Consider the following 15,620-nt stretch of genomic DNA (forward strand, 5'->3'; position numbering starts at 1 on the left):
GAGTTGGGCTATCACTCTGTTTGGGCATGTGCAGGAGATGTGGGGGGTGGCCTCTCAAAAAGTTGTGCTTTCCTACTTAATCAGGAGAAATCAGTTGGATTCACAATAACTTAAAAATAGAGTGAAGCAATGAATTCACAAGGATGGGGGATTAAATTCTTTGTATTCCCCAGAAGCAGCATGGGCCCCTGACAGGCAGTGCTTTTAGCAGCCACACTGATGTAAAATTAGGCCTCCTTTGACTGAAAGAGCGTGCCTGTTTGCTGAGCTGTATTCTCAGGAACTGAGCAATGACAGATTGGTTCCTCTATGACTGGATCCAGCCAAGCTACTCAGAGTTAGGGCCGAGGAGCCAAAATGAAGTTTCCCACTCAGAGGACGAACGGTCGAGCGCCTCTGGTTGAGGGATGGAGTGTCAGTTCTGAGTCCCAGCTTGGTAAATGCTGCCCCCTCTCATGATGTAACCAGCGAAAGAGCAGAATGCCAGATGCTTCAATGAGACTCAGTACAGTTCTTGGTAAATCCAAATACTTTTGCCTCCCCCCACCTCAGAGGATTCCATCTCATTTTGTCATGCAATCATGTCTGAAAGCTAAAGCAGCCTGTAAAATAATGCAGATGGTAACAAGTGTGGACAATCAAACAAGATTTTTGCCCAAGAAAGTGGGTGGGAGGCCACACACTCCACCCAATACCCATGATGAAACACCCAATGCACAACGCTCCTATTTCAATACAGACCTTGCTCTAAAGCGGGCAAATGACCCCGGCTTCTAAATAGCGGTTTACAGAAATAACATACAAAGAGCAGATTGGCTTTTGCCCTCATTTAGTTCACTTGCACCAAATTCACCCAACGTGTCGCCAAGACCCCCAACATGGCACAAAGCAACAGACTTGCCAATGGAACAGAAATACTGAAAGGGGGGGGGGGGAGATGCTGTGGACCCTTACTGCATAAAGTTACTGTTTTCATGAGTATTCACTGATGCAAAGGTAGACCCTTTCCCTAGTCTCCAGAGATGAAATACCAAAACAACGGATTTGGACTTCTGTTCTGGCAACAAATGCAAAGGAAAGTCAACAGTAACTGGAGCATGCACAATTAAGACAATGAGATTAAAGGGAAACAGCTTGCTTCACTGTTTACATGGGTAGTTGGGTGATATAAGTGGATTTGGGCCCACTGCCACAGAGATTTTCCTGTATAAAAAACTAAGCAAATAAAGAGGAAATTAAGGTTTCGTTCATTGCTTTAAGCCTTCCACATGTAGGCTTAAAGTGTCTAACCCAGGGGTAGTCAAACTGCGGCCCTCCAGATGTCCATGGACTACAATTCCCAGGAGCCCCTGCCAGCATTCGCCAGCGAATGCTGGCAGGGGCTCCTGGGAATTGTAGTCCATGGACATCTGGAGGGCCGCAGTTTGACTACCCCTGGTCTAACCATAACTTCCTCAAGCATGTGATGATTCAGATACAGCAAGGCGTCTTTGAATGGAGGCATCAACAAACTAACCATATTGCAGGCTGCAGAAATACTGCATCCCAGGTGTTCCAGGTATCATCAGCAAATAGTCAAGTGAATGCACTAGTGTCACCTGGCAAAGGCTGCTTTTGTTCACTCAGCATGGTGGCTGTTACTCCAGGATGAGCCAATTAACTGCCAACAGCTCACGGGTCAAAATTCAGCGCACTAAAAAGAACATTTTGCAACACTATTTTAAAAAACCTAATTAATGTCGTGAGCTTCCACACAGCAACCGTTAACACTCTGGCCAGCTTTTCTTTTGGTTTTATTTCTAAACAAATCCTGTTGCCTTTCAAGAATGATTCAGGATAGAGGTTGCCTGAATGTACATTATATTCTGACTTCATTGGAAAATTACAGATAGAAGTTCTGTGCCATTTTGCAACTAGAATTTCCGCAACTACTGTTTGTTGGTCAAGCTCCTGCAGCTCCTTTTCCCTTCTGTATTTTTATAGTGTACCAAAGACTTTCCCTCAAGCAGTTTATTGACTCACTGGTAGCATAGGTAAGAATCAGGCTACAACACAATGAAGATGTACATCCCTGACTGGCCACGTCAAATTAAGAACTGGGCTCTCTGCATCTGAAAGGGGGAGGAAACTGCTCTATGGATGGCAAACAGTGATTTGCCCACATGATTTCTGAAGGGTAATGGGGATGTGGATAGAATGGTGCGTGTTCCCCCCTTCACCACTCAAAAAAGTTCAGCAACAGAAAACTGTTGTTTCATGGAAAGGCTATAAATACAGTGCCATGGCAATGTAATCCCTGAGTACAGAAGCATCTAGAATGCCTATTAGGAATTCAGAGGCATTGGCTTCTTTTGTTCCTCACACACATGATCAATCTGCCACTGAAAGGCCCTTTGAAACATGATCAAGTTGTGTCCTCAAACTTTTGTTTCCATGACAGAAGAAGGAAACAAAACCTTATTTCTCAAAGGGGTTTGATGGTTTCTCGTAGGTTACGGTTTGCATTGAAAAAATTATAAGCCCATAAAAATTCTTATTTTGGGGGGATGGGGGAAGAAGTGGACACCATTTCCTGTGGATTAAAAAACTGAAAAAGTAGAGCCAGAAGGCAAAGAGGATCTCTGTGACCAGAACTAGGGGCTATTGCCTCTGTCTGCTACTTTGCCTAAAGAGCTACAGACTAAAGATGCAACAGCAAAATAACATGTTGGGAACTGACACAAAACAGATTCTCCTGTAGTTTGCCTTTAAAAAGATATTAAATATGCTGAAAGAGACATAAGACACTTAATCTCCTGTTTTATAAACTGTAGCTACTGAAAGTGACTATATCCGCCTCTTCTCAAGACGATTCTAGGTACTGCTCTCTCCTGCTTACGGAAAAACTACTTTAGATGCACAACATTTTATGCCCTGTATGTTTTGGTTTTGATTATCAATGCATAGGGAATCTCTAAAGCAGGGGTAGTCAAACTGCGGCCCTCCAGATGTCCATGGACTACAATTCCCAGGAGCCCCCTGCCAGCATTCGCTGGCAGGGGGCTCCTGGGAATTGTAGTCCATGGACATCTGGAGGGCCGCAGTTTGACTACCCCTGCTCTAAAGAATGGCATACTAAGAAGCTGAAGAGTATCTTAAAACCTACTCTTTAAAATAAAGGTGTGCGTGGCTGTGGGGAAATTCCACAAGCCTTGCCATCTTTTTGGCTTGGTCATTTGTTCCTTCTATCTAAGGGAACAACAGGTCCTCAGTTCTTCTCACATGAATGCAAGTCTAGGTCACGGATTGCTGACCAGATCAAACATTGCTAGACTAAGGCAAACTGAAGGAATTTGATTTTTGATGAGAGAAAACCACCTTTCCTGCAGTAGTTGATTATTGCTCAATTAAAACAAAACAAAACAAAACATACAAAGTCACCAACCATATGCCTCTCTGAATTTCAGAGACTGGTTCTGGAAGCATACAGTACAGTTCAGAAGGTTTGCCCACACCTGTTAAAAGGCTACAATTAAAGTGCTTAGAAAGCAAAACCAAGAGTGAAACATAAAGTGCTAACCAGCATTGTGAGAGAGCAGAGGTGAGGAAGCCACAGAGGAACTGACAATGCCAGTGGGCTGTGAAAGTGAAGCCCGGCTTGATTATAAAGTTCCACCATCACTTTAATCAGGTTTTGCTTTTATTTTTTATTTTTAATTCTGAGAGAGATTTTTTCTTCCATGGTGGCAACTGTCGGGCTCACTTCAGGAGTCTGTCTCCACTGCCCAACCACATTTGTAATCCTTGCCAATTTCCTGTCTTGGTCCCAAAAACTTTGCAAGGAGAATGCCAATGTTTCAGCAGACTCTTAAAACTGTCCTACGAGTTCTCAGTAACTTCAAAAGCAGTTACCCATTCAGAAACACATTATCAGTTTAGGGGGTTTTGATTACTGTCAACCTCTCTAAAGCACGTCCTGGTGGGCAGGTCACAGACTCAATGCTTTAAAAACTTGGAGGGATGTTTTTTTACTTTTGATTTGCTACTGTGACATACATAAGAGGTGGAAGAAACAAACAGAAACACATAATGTCCCTCCCACAAGTTCCTAAGAACATATATATCAATTTACTATGAAGTATTCTGACGGGAAAAACCCAGTCTGACAGTAACTGGCTTGTACTCAAGACAGCATTAAAAGGCCTGGGTTAAGAGCACAGAAGCAAACCTGTGTGAAAATAAAAGGCAAGTATCACAAGGCTACCATTTTAGTCTCAAGAGCTGTTAACCAAGCAGGGCATCTATTGTATTGATCGAGCTTGAAGTACCAACCAAAAGCAGCACATGTGATTGAATGCACCCTGCTTTCACTGCAGAATTCTGCAGTAACTGAAAATGCTGATAATATATTAAAAACCAGTGGTGCTTCAACAAAATGGATGAGAAAGGATTGGCTTCTGGAATCTTCAATCCCCACATTTTCTCCTTGCTATGTGAACAACAGCACTGATGGCCTACCTAGTGAACCGCTGGTTTCTTTCACAGGTGTCATGTAGGGTTCTCCCCCATGTTGGTGTGGCGCAGGAATCAGAAAAGGGGAGGGGAAATGCAAATACAAAGAGAATGTTAACTCCTAAAATTCACATCACTAACAGCTAGACAAAATTCTGCAAAAATCTGAAAGAGAGTTTTTGATTGGTGAAGGTGTAGATTGACAGGACTGCTGGACCTTCATCCTACTTTAGAAGATGTTTATGGCTGTTGCACGGGTTTCTGAACCTCCGGAGCAAGTGACAGACAGCAATTCATCGGTACAGTGGATCAGTTCTTTAAATGCACAGAAAGGAGGACTGCAACATTCAGACATACTCCAAAACCAGATTCTGCCCCTCTGCTGAACCTCTGCTTTGGCATGAAACACTGTGGACAGACCCCAACTTCAAGAAGTCAAGATGACAGGCCTGGACAAGCAGGGGAAAGAAGTAAAGAGTCCCAGAAGACGGGGGTGGGGGAGAGAAGATGAAACCATCTGAAAAGTCTTTGGGACCATTTACTCTTGGCCAGATGACGACTGTTCTGTGTCAGAGCACTGAGATTTATTCCGCTCCCACTGGCATATGGCACTGGCATACTGCACCACAAGCTTATCCATCCAGGTGAGAGGCTCAGGAAACAGGACCGCACCTTCGAAGAAGCCCAGGTGACCTCCATGTAGGGGCAGAACAAACATGACGTTTTCCCGTTTCTCTGCAAGAGTGAAAAGCCAATACTTTTTAGAATCTGAGCGGAAGAGTTCCATATATTCTGATAAAACTGGGAGGCCAGATTTAAGGGTGAGAAAATTTCACTTAAATCGTATTCCCTTGGTTGAAACATCCATTCCACAGGGAGCCATAATACTCTAGAGCAGGGGTAGTCAACCTGTGGTCCTCCAGATGTCCATGGACTACAATTCCCACGAGCCCCTGCATTTGCTGGCAGACGCTCATGGGAATTGTAGTCCAAGAACATCTGGAGGACCACAGGTTGACTACCCCTGCTCTAGAGCAGTGGTTCTCAACCCTTCTAATGCCGCAACCCTTTAATACAGTTCCTCATGTTGTGGTGACCCCCAAACATAAAATTGTGCAAGTGTTTTTTCACGGAAATTAAACCAAAAATGATAAATGGTGTGTATATCATGATTGTATATGAATTGGGTTTTTTCCGGGGTTTCTCAGTTCAGTTTTGTCTCTTGTCCTGCTGAGCTGCACCGCCATCTGGAGCGCCTGGCGGGAGACTGTGCCACACTGGAGGCACTGCAGGACTGGTTGGCGGGCGAGCGTGGGTGCCTGCAGGAGGAGCAGCAACTAGGGTTGGGCACTTTAGCGTCCGAAGCAGCTGTTCCAAGCCGAAGCAGCCAGCACCGTGGCGTGGGGAGAGGAGTCTCCAGCACCAGCGCACCAGTCAGCACACACTCTGGCTCTGCGCCTGCGTGTAGGTGTCAGGTTGTGTGCGGTCACCAGCGCCTCCCCTCCCCTCCCCTCCCCTCTACATGCTGGCTGCTTTGGCCTAGAATGGCCGCTTCAGACGACGAAGTGCCCAACCCTAGCGGCAACAGTGGCCGCTGCCACCCCCCTCCCGGCCAAGCTACTCACCCTGCCATGACCCCTGTGAAAGGGTCATTCGACCCCCAAAGGGGTCCTAACCCCCAGGCTGAGAACCACTGCTCTAGAGAGTTCACAGACCCTTACCCCAGACTGTAGGAAGCATCAGTTAAAAAGGAACACTGCAACCCGCAGAATTCATGTTACTTCTCCTAAAAATCAGGCCAGTGGGCAAGTAGCAGGAACTACAATTCTAAACGTTGTTCCTAAGCAAATCTCAAAGACGTCTTTAGGCTGCCTGCGCTGCATAATGCATCACTCTCTTGCAGATTTTTCAACATCCAAAGCAACTGTTCACTAAAGTCCAGGAGGAAAGATACAGCCTGAAACGTTCCAGGACCCCCATGGTATTCCCGCCCTTCAAGTAATAGAATGTATGCATTTGTGGTGGCAGAAAATCAAAAGAAACTAAAATGGGTTGATTTACCCAAGGTTTCAACTCACCTGCAAGGGTTCTTGGAATTGATAACAGACTATCATGCACTAGAGGGTCATCAGCAGCGTTAACCAGCAACAGGGGAACATAGATCTGCATTGTTACAAAAATAACAGAAAAGAGAAGTCAGGCATGGGTCTGTAACTGACCTTGACCCTATCCACAGGAAGGAAAAGGCACCTACTCTCAAGCTACATACAAAGGAAGGGTCAAATGTCACATCCTGCAGTTGCTCTCAATCTGCAGGAATGTCCCTGTCATGATAGCTAGCGCTGCATAGTGGTTAAAGGGCTGGTTCATGATCCGGGAGACCCAAGTTTGAATCCCCACTGCCACAGAAACTCACTGCATGACTTTGAGCCAGTCATATGTTGGCCTAACCTACTTCACAGGATCCGCCTTGAGTCCCAGGAGGAAGGCGGGCTATAAATCTAAATCTAAATAATAAGTTGTGAGAGTAAGATGAAGAAGAGTAGAACACTGTAAGAGGCTCTAGGTACTTATTGGGGAAGAAGATGTGATACAAGTGAAATAAATCCTTATCACTTAGTGGCTCTAATATTTGTGAAGTCATGGTGGGTGGAGTATGTCCGGCCTCCATTTCTGGCTGGCCGCCCGTGCTCCACAGGCCAATCATGGAGCCACAGTGGGTGCAGCGCCCAATCAGGGTGCGGCCTCCATTTCCAGCCGTATACGCTCCACGGGCCAATCAGAGTGTGCCCAGCTTTGCCCCTAGAGGGCCCACTCCCACTAGGCTGCCGCGCAGTGCTCCACCAGCCTCACTGCCACACATGGAAGAGAATTCAGTCCACTGCTGGCTTCCGCCTGCGGGATTCTGAATGGCCATGGCAACATTTATTAATGGAAGATGAACACAGAATAATTGGAGGTTCGTATCTCCCATTCATTTAGGTGGGAAATAAGAAACATTAGACCTGAGCTATCGCACTGTAACAGTGACCTCACTCCAAGGAATAAAATTTTAGGTTCTTTTATTTCATAGAACTGTGTCCTTCCACCAGCTGACTATACCTTAAGCACCTTGTTTGTTACAAGGGTTGGTATCAGGGATATAAGCTTTATAAAGGGCATAGGCAAACCAAATTAATGATATTATTTTTACTCAAAATACAAACAAGCTTAAAACATTAATCCTTTTACAGTATTTCTTTACAGTATATCCTTAATGCCCACCTTTCCACTTAGCACTGGAACAGTATACAACATAATGCACAGCTTCTGTCATCTGGCAGACAGTTGCCTGCACACCAGATAAGAGCCCCGGATGAGCTGGTTCTGGTCCACCGCAGCTTCAATGGATTTTCCAGTATATTTTAAAGGAATGTACAGCTCTTCCTGATTTCTTGATAACTACACATAAGGCTTCTGGATAGAATGGTCATTTGAGTACATGTGGCGTAAACTAGGCTGGCTGTTTTTCAGAGATTATTCTTAAGCACACTGGGCACCAAATTCCCTTGGGCATATCATTACCCCCCCTTCAGAACAACAACAGCAGCACCCTGATACATAGTATATCTTAACAATATTTACTTTGGCAACTCACCCTATACAAGAAACGCAAGCAACTCTCCTGTTCGTAGTATTCCTTTAAGGAGCGGTAGCCATGGAATTTCCTAAAGCACAGAGATGTAAAATACAGTTTTAAGGATCATGAAAAGTTATTTTGCAGTGGGATCACGTCACTTTCTTCTAGTTCCCACTCCAACCAAGTGATTGAAATCATAATTTCTGTGTTTCAAGGACTAAGTTTGCTTGGGCTCTAGAAGAAACTGTTCTAAAAAACTTCCAGGGCATATAGAGTTATTTCTAAGTTCTTCTTACTCTTAGCCACAAACACAGATTATCTACATTTAATTCCAAGAAACTAATTGTTCTAGGGAAGGAAACACCAACCAGGGGAGAGAGGCACAGCTACTTACAGTGCAATCCTAAACTGAGTTACACCCTTCTAAATTCACTGAAGTCAAAGGGGCTTAGAAGGAGGCAAACTCTGCTTACGATTGCATTGTTAGTAAGCAAAGAAAAAGCATGGAAGTCCTGCTCCACTAACGAAAATCCAGTACTCACCAATATTATTGCTATCCAGGGTAAAAGATAGTTCTGAAAAGGCCTTCATACAGCAATCCAAATGTATAGGCAAGAAGATCAAGAAAGACAATCAGAGCTGGAAGGGGACCAATGCAGGACAAGCCTAAAGCAACCCTGGTAAGTGGTCATCCAGATGCTGCTTGAAGACTGCCAGTAAGGGTCATTCCCGACCTCCCTAAGTAGCCAATTTCACTGAACTACTCTTACCCTTTAAAAAATTCCTAATACCAGCCAGTACCTTTCTGCCCATAATTTGAGTCTACCATTAAGAGTCCTATCCTCTGCTGTCAACAGGAACAGCTCCCTGTTAAGCGACAGCTTTTCAAATACTTAAGACAGCAATCATGTCCCCCATACCTCCTCTTCTCCGGACTGAACATTCCTCATAGGAATTGGTCTCCAAGCCCCTGATCGTGCTTGTTGCCCTCCTTCTTGAAGTGTGGCTTCTAGAACTGCGCACAGGACTCCAGGTGGGCCTGACTAATGTGGTATGCAAGGGAACTATGATATCTTGTGATCTTTTTGCTGCTGCAGCACACTTACTCATGTTTAATTTACAGTCCACTGTACCCCAAAATCTTGTTCACACACTGCTACTCAGAAGTGTGTACCCATTCAGTAAGCACGTTTCTCATTTATTTATTTATTCATTCATATTTACATACCGCCCTCCACAAAGGCTCAGAGCGGCTTACATATAACTGAAACTATACATGAAACCATACGTATAATAACATTCATATTAATTGATAAACCGGATGACAGTATAACATAACAGTATAATATTATAACATAAACAGTGGTGAACAGGTCCAGGAGTCTTAGTGGGTTTCTGGGGGGAGGGGGGGGCAGGGGCCCTGCAGATGTTGGTTGGTTGGCCTGGCCTCAGCCAAATGCCTGGCGGAAGAGCTCCCTTTTGCAGGCCCTGCGGAACTGTTTTAGTTCCATCAGGGCCCTGATCTCCTCCAGGAGCTCGTTCCACCAGGTAGTGGCCAGGACAGAGAATGCTCTGGTCCTGGTCGAGGCCAGGCAAACTTCTTTTGGGCCAGGGACCAAGTAGCCGGTTGGTGGCGGCAGAGCGTAAAGCTCTTTTGGGAGCATAGACAGGAAGGCTCAAGTACACTGGGCCCTGACCGCGTATGAAGGTAATTACCAGAACCTTTAACCTGATCCGGAATTCAACTGGCAACCATTGCAATTGATGTAGGATGGGCCGGATGTGGGATCTCCACGGTGTCATTTTTTTACCCAGATGGAGAACTCTGCAATTATCCTTGTTAAACTGCATCTCATCTGCATCTGTCTACTTTCCCAGTGTGTTCAGATCTTTATCTTCCAGTATGTTTGCTACTCCTCCCAATTTGGTGTCATCTCCAGATTTAATGAATAGTCCCTCCCTCATTCTGGTCATTTATAATAATATTGAAAAATACCATGCCCATAACTGAGTCTTGTAGTATCCCACTGGTCACCTCCCTCCAATCAGATAATTCTGGCTATTCTTTGGGTGCAGATTACCAACCAGTTCCCTATTCACTTAACTACAGAGAGTCCAGTCTGCAGTCCTCCAGTTTACCCATCAGAACATCATGGGGAATTTTGTCAAAAGTTTTATTAGAATCCTGGTAAACTCGACAGTCCATCAAAGAAGGAAACTAGGTTGGTCTCGCAGGACCTGGTGTCAGATTTCTCATGTATACTGACATACAGACTCAAATCATGGCAAAAAAGCTTCCTGCTATACCTCATGATATTGTCATCTATCTGCATAAGGGATGTTGCAGTGTGAAGTCTGCTCAGGTCTGTATCCATTAAAGGCTGAGATCTCTTAGGGCTGTCAGCAAACAAGGAATGTCTGAAATACACAGAAATAATTGTATCAGTAATGTACACACTATGATATGTTAACTATGAAGAGCAGCTGCTAGATTTAGTGCTGGATCCAAAGGCTGCTTTATGGACACTGATTTTAAGGTGTCAATTTCACATCAATTTCACTTCCAAAATAACAGCAAATCTACACATGGTTTGACTCAAACGAACATGAAAGACAGAAATTTAATCCTGCAAATGTGCTACTGACATGGCTTTTTAAAATGTGCAGCAAAGGCGGAAGCCCAGATAGGATCAAAAAATGTTTGAACTAATATGGCTACATATATTGGGAAGGCACATCCAAATTCCTGTTTATCCAAAAGGTTCACTGAATACCCTGGCCATTCTCTCTCAGTTTAACAGCTTAACAGGGTTGCTGTAAGGATGTAGTGGGAGGAAGGAAACTAAGTTGATCCTTGGAAGAAGGCAGGACAGAATGGAACAAGCAAGACTTACACATGATGCTTTGTTTAGATGACAGCTCTGCTTCTATTTTCTGCAAATCCTAATCTTATTCCATTGCTTTTTATATGTATTTTCTTACTGATTGCAATGATCATATAATCAGCCTTATGTCTCCATGAGAAAGGTGGACTATAAAAGTAAATTAATAAATCGATGGGGCTTAGGAGTACAACCTTTGACTGAATCATATCTGAAGCAGCAACCTGAGCAAGTCTGAGACGTTTGGGATGCCCAGAATGGAGTTGAACATTTGTTACTTTTTTTAAAAGGACAATTTTTGCTTAAATCTACACTGAAGCCAGATTAAAGGAAACATTTCAGACTATAATAGCTGCAGACCTTCTCAAAAGACCTTTTTTTGCAGGTGAAGCTAGAGTATGAATGATCAAGCATGGGAGGTGCAGAATTCATGCCAAAAATCATGGCGTAGTTTTTCCTCCTCAGTCTGGTCAGCTAACCTATTAGTGAGGTATCACAGCATTAGATCACTCATATAAATTACTTGGCACCATCATTTCAGTCCCATGGTATTCAATGGTGACACCATAAAATAGATTAAACCCTGGAGAGAATTACATAACTCATCCACAGCCTTGACTGCAGAAGAGGTAGAGGACACAGAATAAAAATTAAGAGAGCTGTGGACAGGGTATCGTATGCCTCTCATGAAGGCATTTGTAGAACAGAATTTGAGAGAAAGGTATGCATGCACACACACAGAAAATTGGGAGACTGCCCTACACTACAAAAGATTCATTGTAGAAACAAAATGTTTTGGCCAATTAGCAAGCAGTAATTTAAAACTGCAAAAGGCAGCTTTGCCTATAACCAAGAGCTCTTTTTAAATAGGGAGATTATGGTTCCCAAAATATTTGTCAAAATACCTGATTAACCAGGGTGAATTAAACAGGTTCTACACATAAGTAGAATATCTTAGTGCCGCAGAGATTTTTTTTCTGGACTGCCTTGGGCAGGAAATCGTACAGCAGCTGCTGCTAACCAGATTTTCACACTGCTGCTACTCTAAGTTCTATGAACAACCAGTTCTTAGTTTCACTCAGCTTTCCAAGTCCTGCGAAAATACCCGCAATTTTCTTAAAGATTCTTTTGGAATAATGAACAGTTTGCAAACTGTACTGACCAGTCTAAATACCAAGAGTGAGCATATGATACAGGATAAGAACACCCAGCTGTAGCTCAATTAAAGTATCACAGAGCATACATTTTCATACCTATGAGATAAGATGATTTTCTTCATGTTGTCTGCCATGAGGAAGTTGTAAAACCTCCTACACTGATCCCACTGCATGAAGGTTTCTTGTGCCCTAAAACAAAAAGTCAAAACCTAATTATTAAAACAGCCAAACAAACTCTATCCTCCCAATCACAAAAGCATTCCATAAAGCCTGCAGGTGTACTGTGGGGGTCCCCAACCTTTCTGAGCCTGCTGGGCACCTTTGCAATTCTGGCATAAGATGGTAGGCACAGCCACAAAATGGCTGCCGCAGGAAGCAAATCTATCAATGAAATTGTTGCCATAGGAAATGGAACCAATCACAAATGTCAAGAAGTGAAGCTATGTATATAAGACTAATAACAACTCGTCATCATTTCTAGTAGAAGCTTTGCTTAATAAGATGCCTTTGATCATGGATGAATTGTTTAAAAATACTTCCTTGCATACACACCCTGCCTCTACACTGGCATCCTACACGCCACTTTGGGCTTCGGTGATTGCCAAGGTGGCCAAACTAAGCCCAAGTGCACAATCCTAATACATACAGCTTTCGTTCAGTCTTGCATTGAACAGCAGCTGTCAAAGGTGTTTGTTTTTAAATCTTCACAGCCAGTTAGACCTTCAATGGCCAACCAGAAGTCCAGCTGGACAAAAGTCCCTCCTGGCCACACACATTTCCTAAAAATACTTGGTGCCAGAAGGCATCATGGTGCCTACGAGACCACGTTCAGGACCCCCAGTGTAGCTTGGCTCAAAGCCCCCTCTGCCATGGAGGCTCACTGAGTGGCCTTGGGCCAGTCACACATAGCCTAACCCACCTCACAAGGCTGTTGTGTAGATTAAATGGACGAAAGGGGTATTGTGTAAGCCAACTTGGGTCCCCACTGGGGAGAAAGGTGGGGTAAAAATGAAGGAAGTAAATAAATACATAGACAACGATGTCAAATTAGTGGTTGGTTCCTTTCTACCATTTATTACCACAGACAAATAAAAATAATAAACTCTTGACAATCAGAGTGGTTTCTCAGTGGAACAGGCTTCCTCGGGTGGTGGTGGGTTCTCCATCTTTGGAAATTTTTAAACAGAGGCTGGATAGCCATCTGGCAGAGAGGCTGATTCTGTGAAGGTTCAAGGGGGTGGCAGGTTACAGTGGATGAGCGATAGGGTTGTGAGCACCCTGCATGGTGCAGGCGGTTGGACTAGATGACCCAGGAGGTCCCTTCCAACTCTCTGATTCTATGATTCTTAGGAAACTTGATGAAGCTAGTAAATAAATAAGACAACCTGTTTGAAACCCATTTTTATCAAATGCATTAACAGATCTCTAGTAAAAAGATTCAGACAAAAGGAGGAACAAAGCCTTAAAAAAATCATAGTATGTGGCCTGCGAAACGGAACTTCCTAGGAAAGAATTTTGTATCACTTCATAACTTCCTGAGAGTGGGTCAGGAATCACAAATAATAGGTCAACTCAAAATTGAATTAGAAATAACTGAAAAATTAACATAAGACCATGTACTTGTGATACTGTTGTACACTTAGCACCTATAGATCCCAGAAAGAGAACAATCCTTTTTGTGTGTATGGCTACTCTCTCTCACTCGGGTACAGTATTTATCAAACCCCTTCCTCCTGAAATCTGAACAAAATTAAACATGAATGCTTTTAAATTGTGGGGGGGAAATAAAATATGTTAAATGTGTGCTGTTCCATTCTCTAATCTTCTCATTTTTTGTAATTTTAATTCTGCCACAAGGCTTCTGCAAGTGCAAAGTGAGCATAAAAACAGCCTTTGTCCCCTCGTTAAAGATCAGAACTGAATCAAGACAAGTTCTGTTAATATGGAGGTGGTCATTTCCTTAGCATTCCTCTTTAACACTCACTAACTTGCTTTCCAACCTAGAAAAGGCCTATATAGTGTTTATATTCAGATTCAAATCCCCTTAATTTTGACTAGAATCTGATATCTTAAAGCAGTGACTAATTTCAATGGCATGTCTAAAGAAGTATCCTTATGATCATATCCTCAAGTCTTATTTCTACAACAGCATGACAATATCGGACTGACCATCATTATTTCTGATAGCAGGAAACACTTGGGTTTTGACTTCAACCCAATCTACGTAAATTATGGACTACAGCATATCAACTTGATTACAAAGTCATTAAATACTGTATTTAAGAAGAAGAAGAAGAAGAAGAAGAAGAAGAAGAAGAAGAAAAAGAGTTGGTTCTTATATTCCACTTTTCCCTACCCGAAGGAGGCTCAAAGCGGCTTACAGTCGCCTTCCCATTCCTCTCCCCACAACAGACACCCTGTGGGGTGGGTGAGGCTGAGAGAGCCCTGATATCACTGCCCAGTCAGAACAGCTTTATCAGTGCTGTGGCGAGCCCAAGGTCACCCAGCTGGTTGCATGTGGGGGAGCGCAGAATCGAACCCGGCATGCCAGATTAGAAGTCCGCACTCCTAACCACTACACCAAACTGACTTGAAGTCTTAAGATCCATTAAGACAGAGTAATTAAGATGACTTAAAGCCAATTATTTTAGTGAGCATATAAAGAGAGAGTATATAAAAAGGTTGGTCCACCCCCACCCCGCAATTTTGTGGTTTTTAAGTGCGAAGTTGTGTCCGACCCATTGCGACCCCATGGACAATGATCCTCCAGGCCTTCCTGTCCTCTACCATTCCCCGAAGTCCATTTAAGTTTGCACCGACTGCTTCAGTGACTCCATCCAGCCTCGTTCTCTGCCGTCCCCTTCTTTTGCCCTCAATCGCTCCCAGCATTAGGCTCTTCTCCAGGGAGTCCTTCCTTCTTATGAGGTGGCCAAAGTATTTGAGTTTCATCTTCAGGATCTGGCCTTCTAAGGAGCAGGCAGGGCTGATCTCCTCTAAGAATGACCGGTTTGTTCGCCTTGCAGTCCAAGGGACTCGCAAGAGTCTTCTCCAGCACCAGAGTTCAAAAGCCTCAATTCTTTGATGTTCAGCCTTCCTTATGGTCCAACTTTCACAGCCATACATTGCAACTGGAGAGACCATAGCTTTGACTAAATGCACTTTTGTTGGCAGGGTGATGTCTCTGCTTTTTAGAATGCTGTCTAGATTTGCCATAGCTTTCCTCCCCAGGAGCAAGCGTCTTTTAATTTCTTTGCTGCAGTCCCCATCTGCAGTGATCTTGGAGCCCAGGAAAATAAAATCTGTTACTACCTCAATTTCTTCCCCATCTATTTGCCAGGAATTGAGAGGGCCGGATGCCATGATTTTCATTTTCTTGAATTCATTACTATCCAAAACTTGCAGACCAGGAAGAATTTAATATTATACAAGTTCTCTACAGTGGAAAACAGCACTTCCAACCGCTAGCCATAT

General features: G+C 43.7%; 1 protein-coding gene across 2 annotated transcripts in view; it reads right to left on the reverse strand.

Annotated features, from left to right (window-relative positions):
- Window positions 1-3,066: 3,066 nt before the first annotated feature.
- ABHD2 (abhydrolase domain containing 2, acylglycerol lipase) overlaps window positions 3,067-15,620 on the reverse strand; it is a 45,177-nt gene continuing 32,623 nt past the window's right edge. For both annotated transcript variants that reach the window (XM_077317535.1, XM_077317536.1), the window contains 5 exons: window positions 12,246-12,338; window positions 10,418-10,528; window positions 8,129-8,198; window positions 6,570-6,654; window positions 3,067-5,226 (listed from right to left, as the gene is read on the reverse strand). In XM_077317535.1, coding sequence (XP_077173650.1) covers window positions 5,030-5,226; window positions 6,570-6,654; window positions 8,129-8,198; window positions 10,418-10,528; window positions 12,246-12,338 — 556 coding nt within the window. In that variant the 3' untranslated portion in view covers window positions 3,067-5,029. The remainder of the gene's footprint in view (window positions 5,227-6,569; window positions 6,655-8,128; window positions 8,199-10,417; window positions 10,529-12,245; window positions 12,339-15,620) is intronic.

Source organism: Paroedura picta, chromosome 18 (assembly GCF_049243985.1).
Source record: "Paroedura picta isolate Pp20150507F chromosome 18, Ppicta_v3.0, whole genome shotgun sequence".
Classification (NCBI taxonomy): domain Eukaryota; kingdom Metazoa; phylum Chordata; class Lepidosauria; order Squamata; family Gekkonidae; genus Paroedura; species Paroedura picta.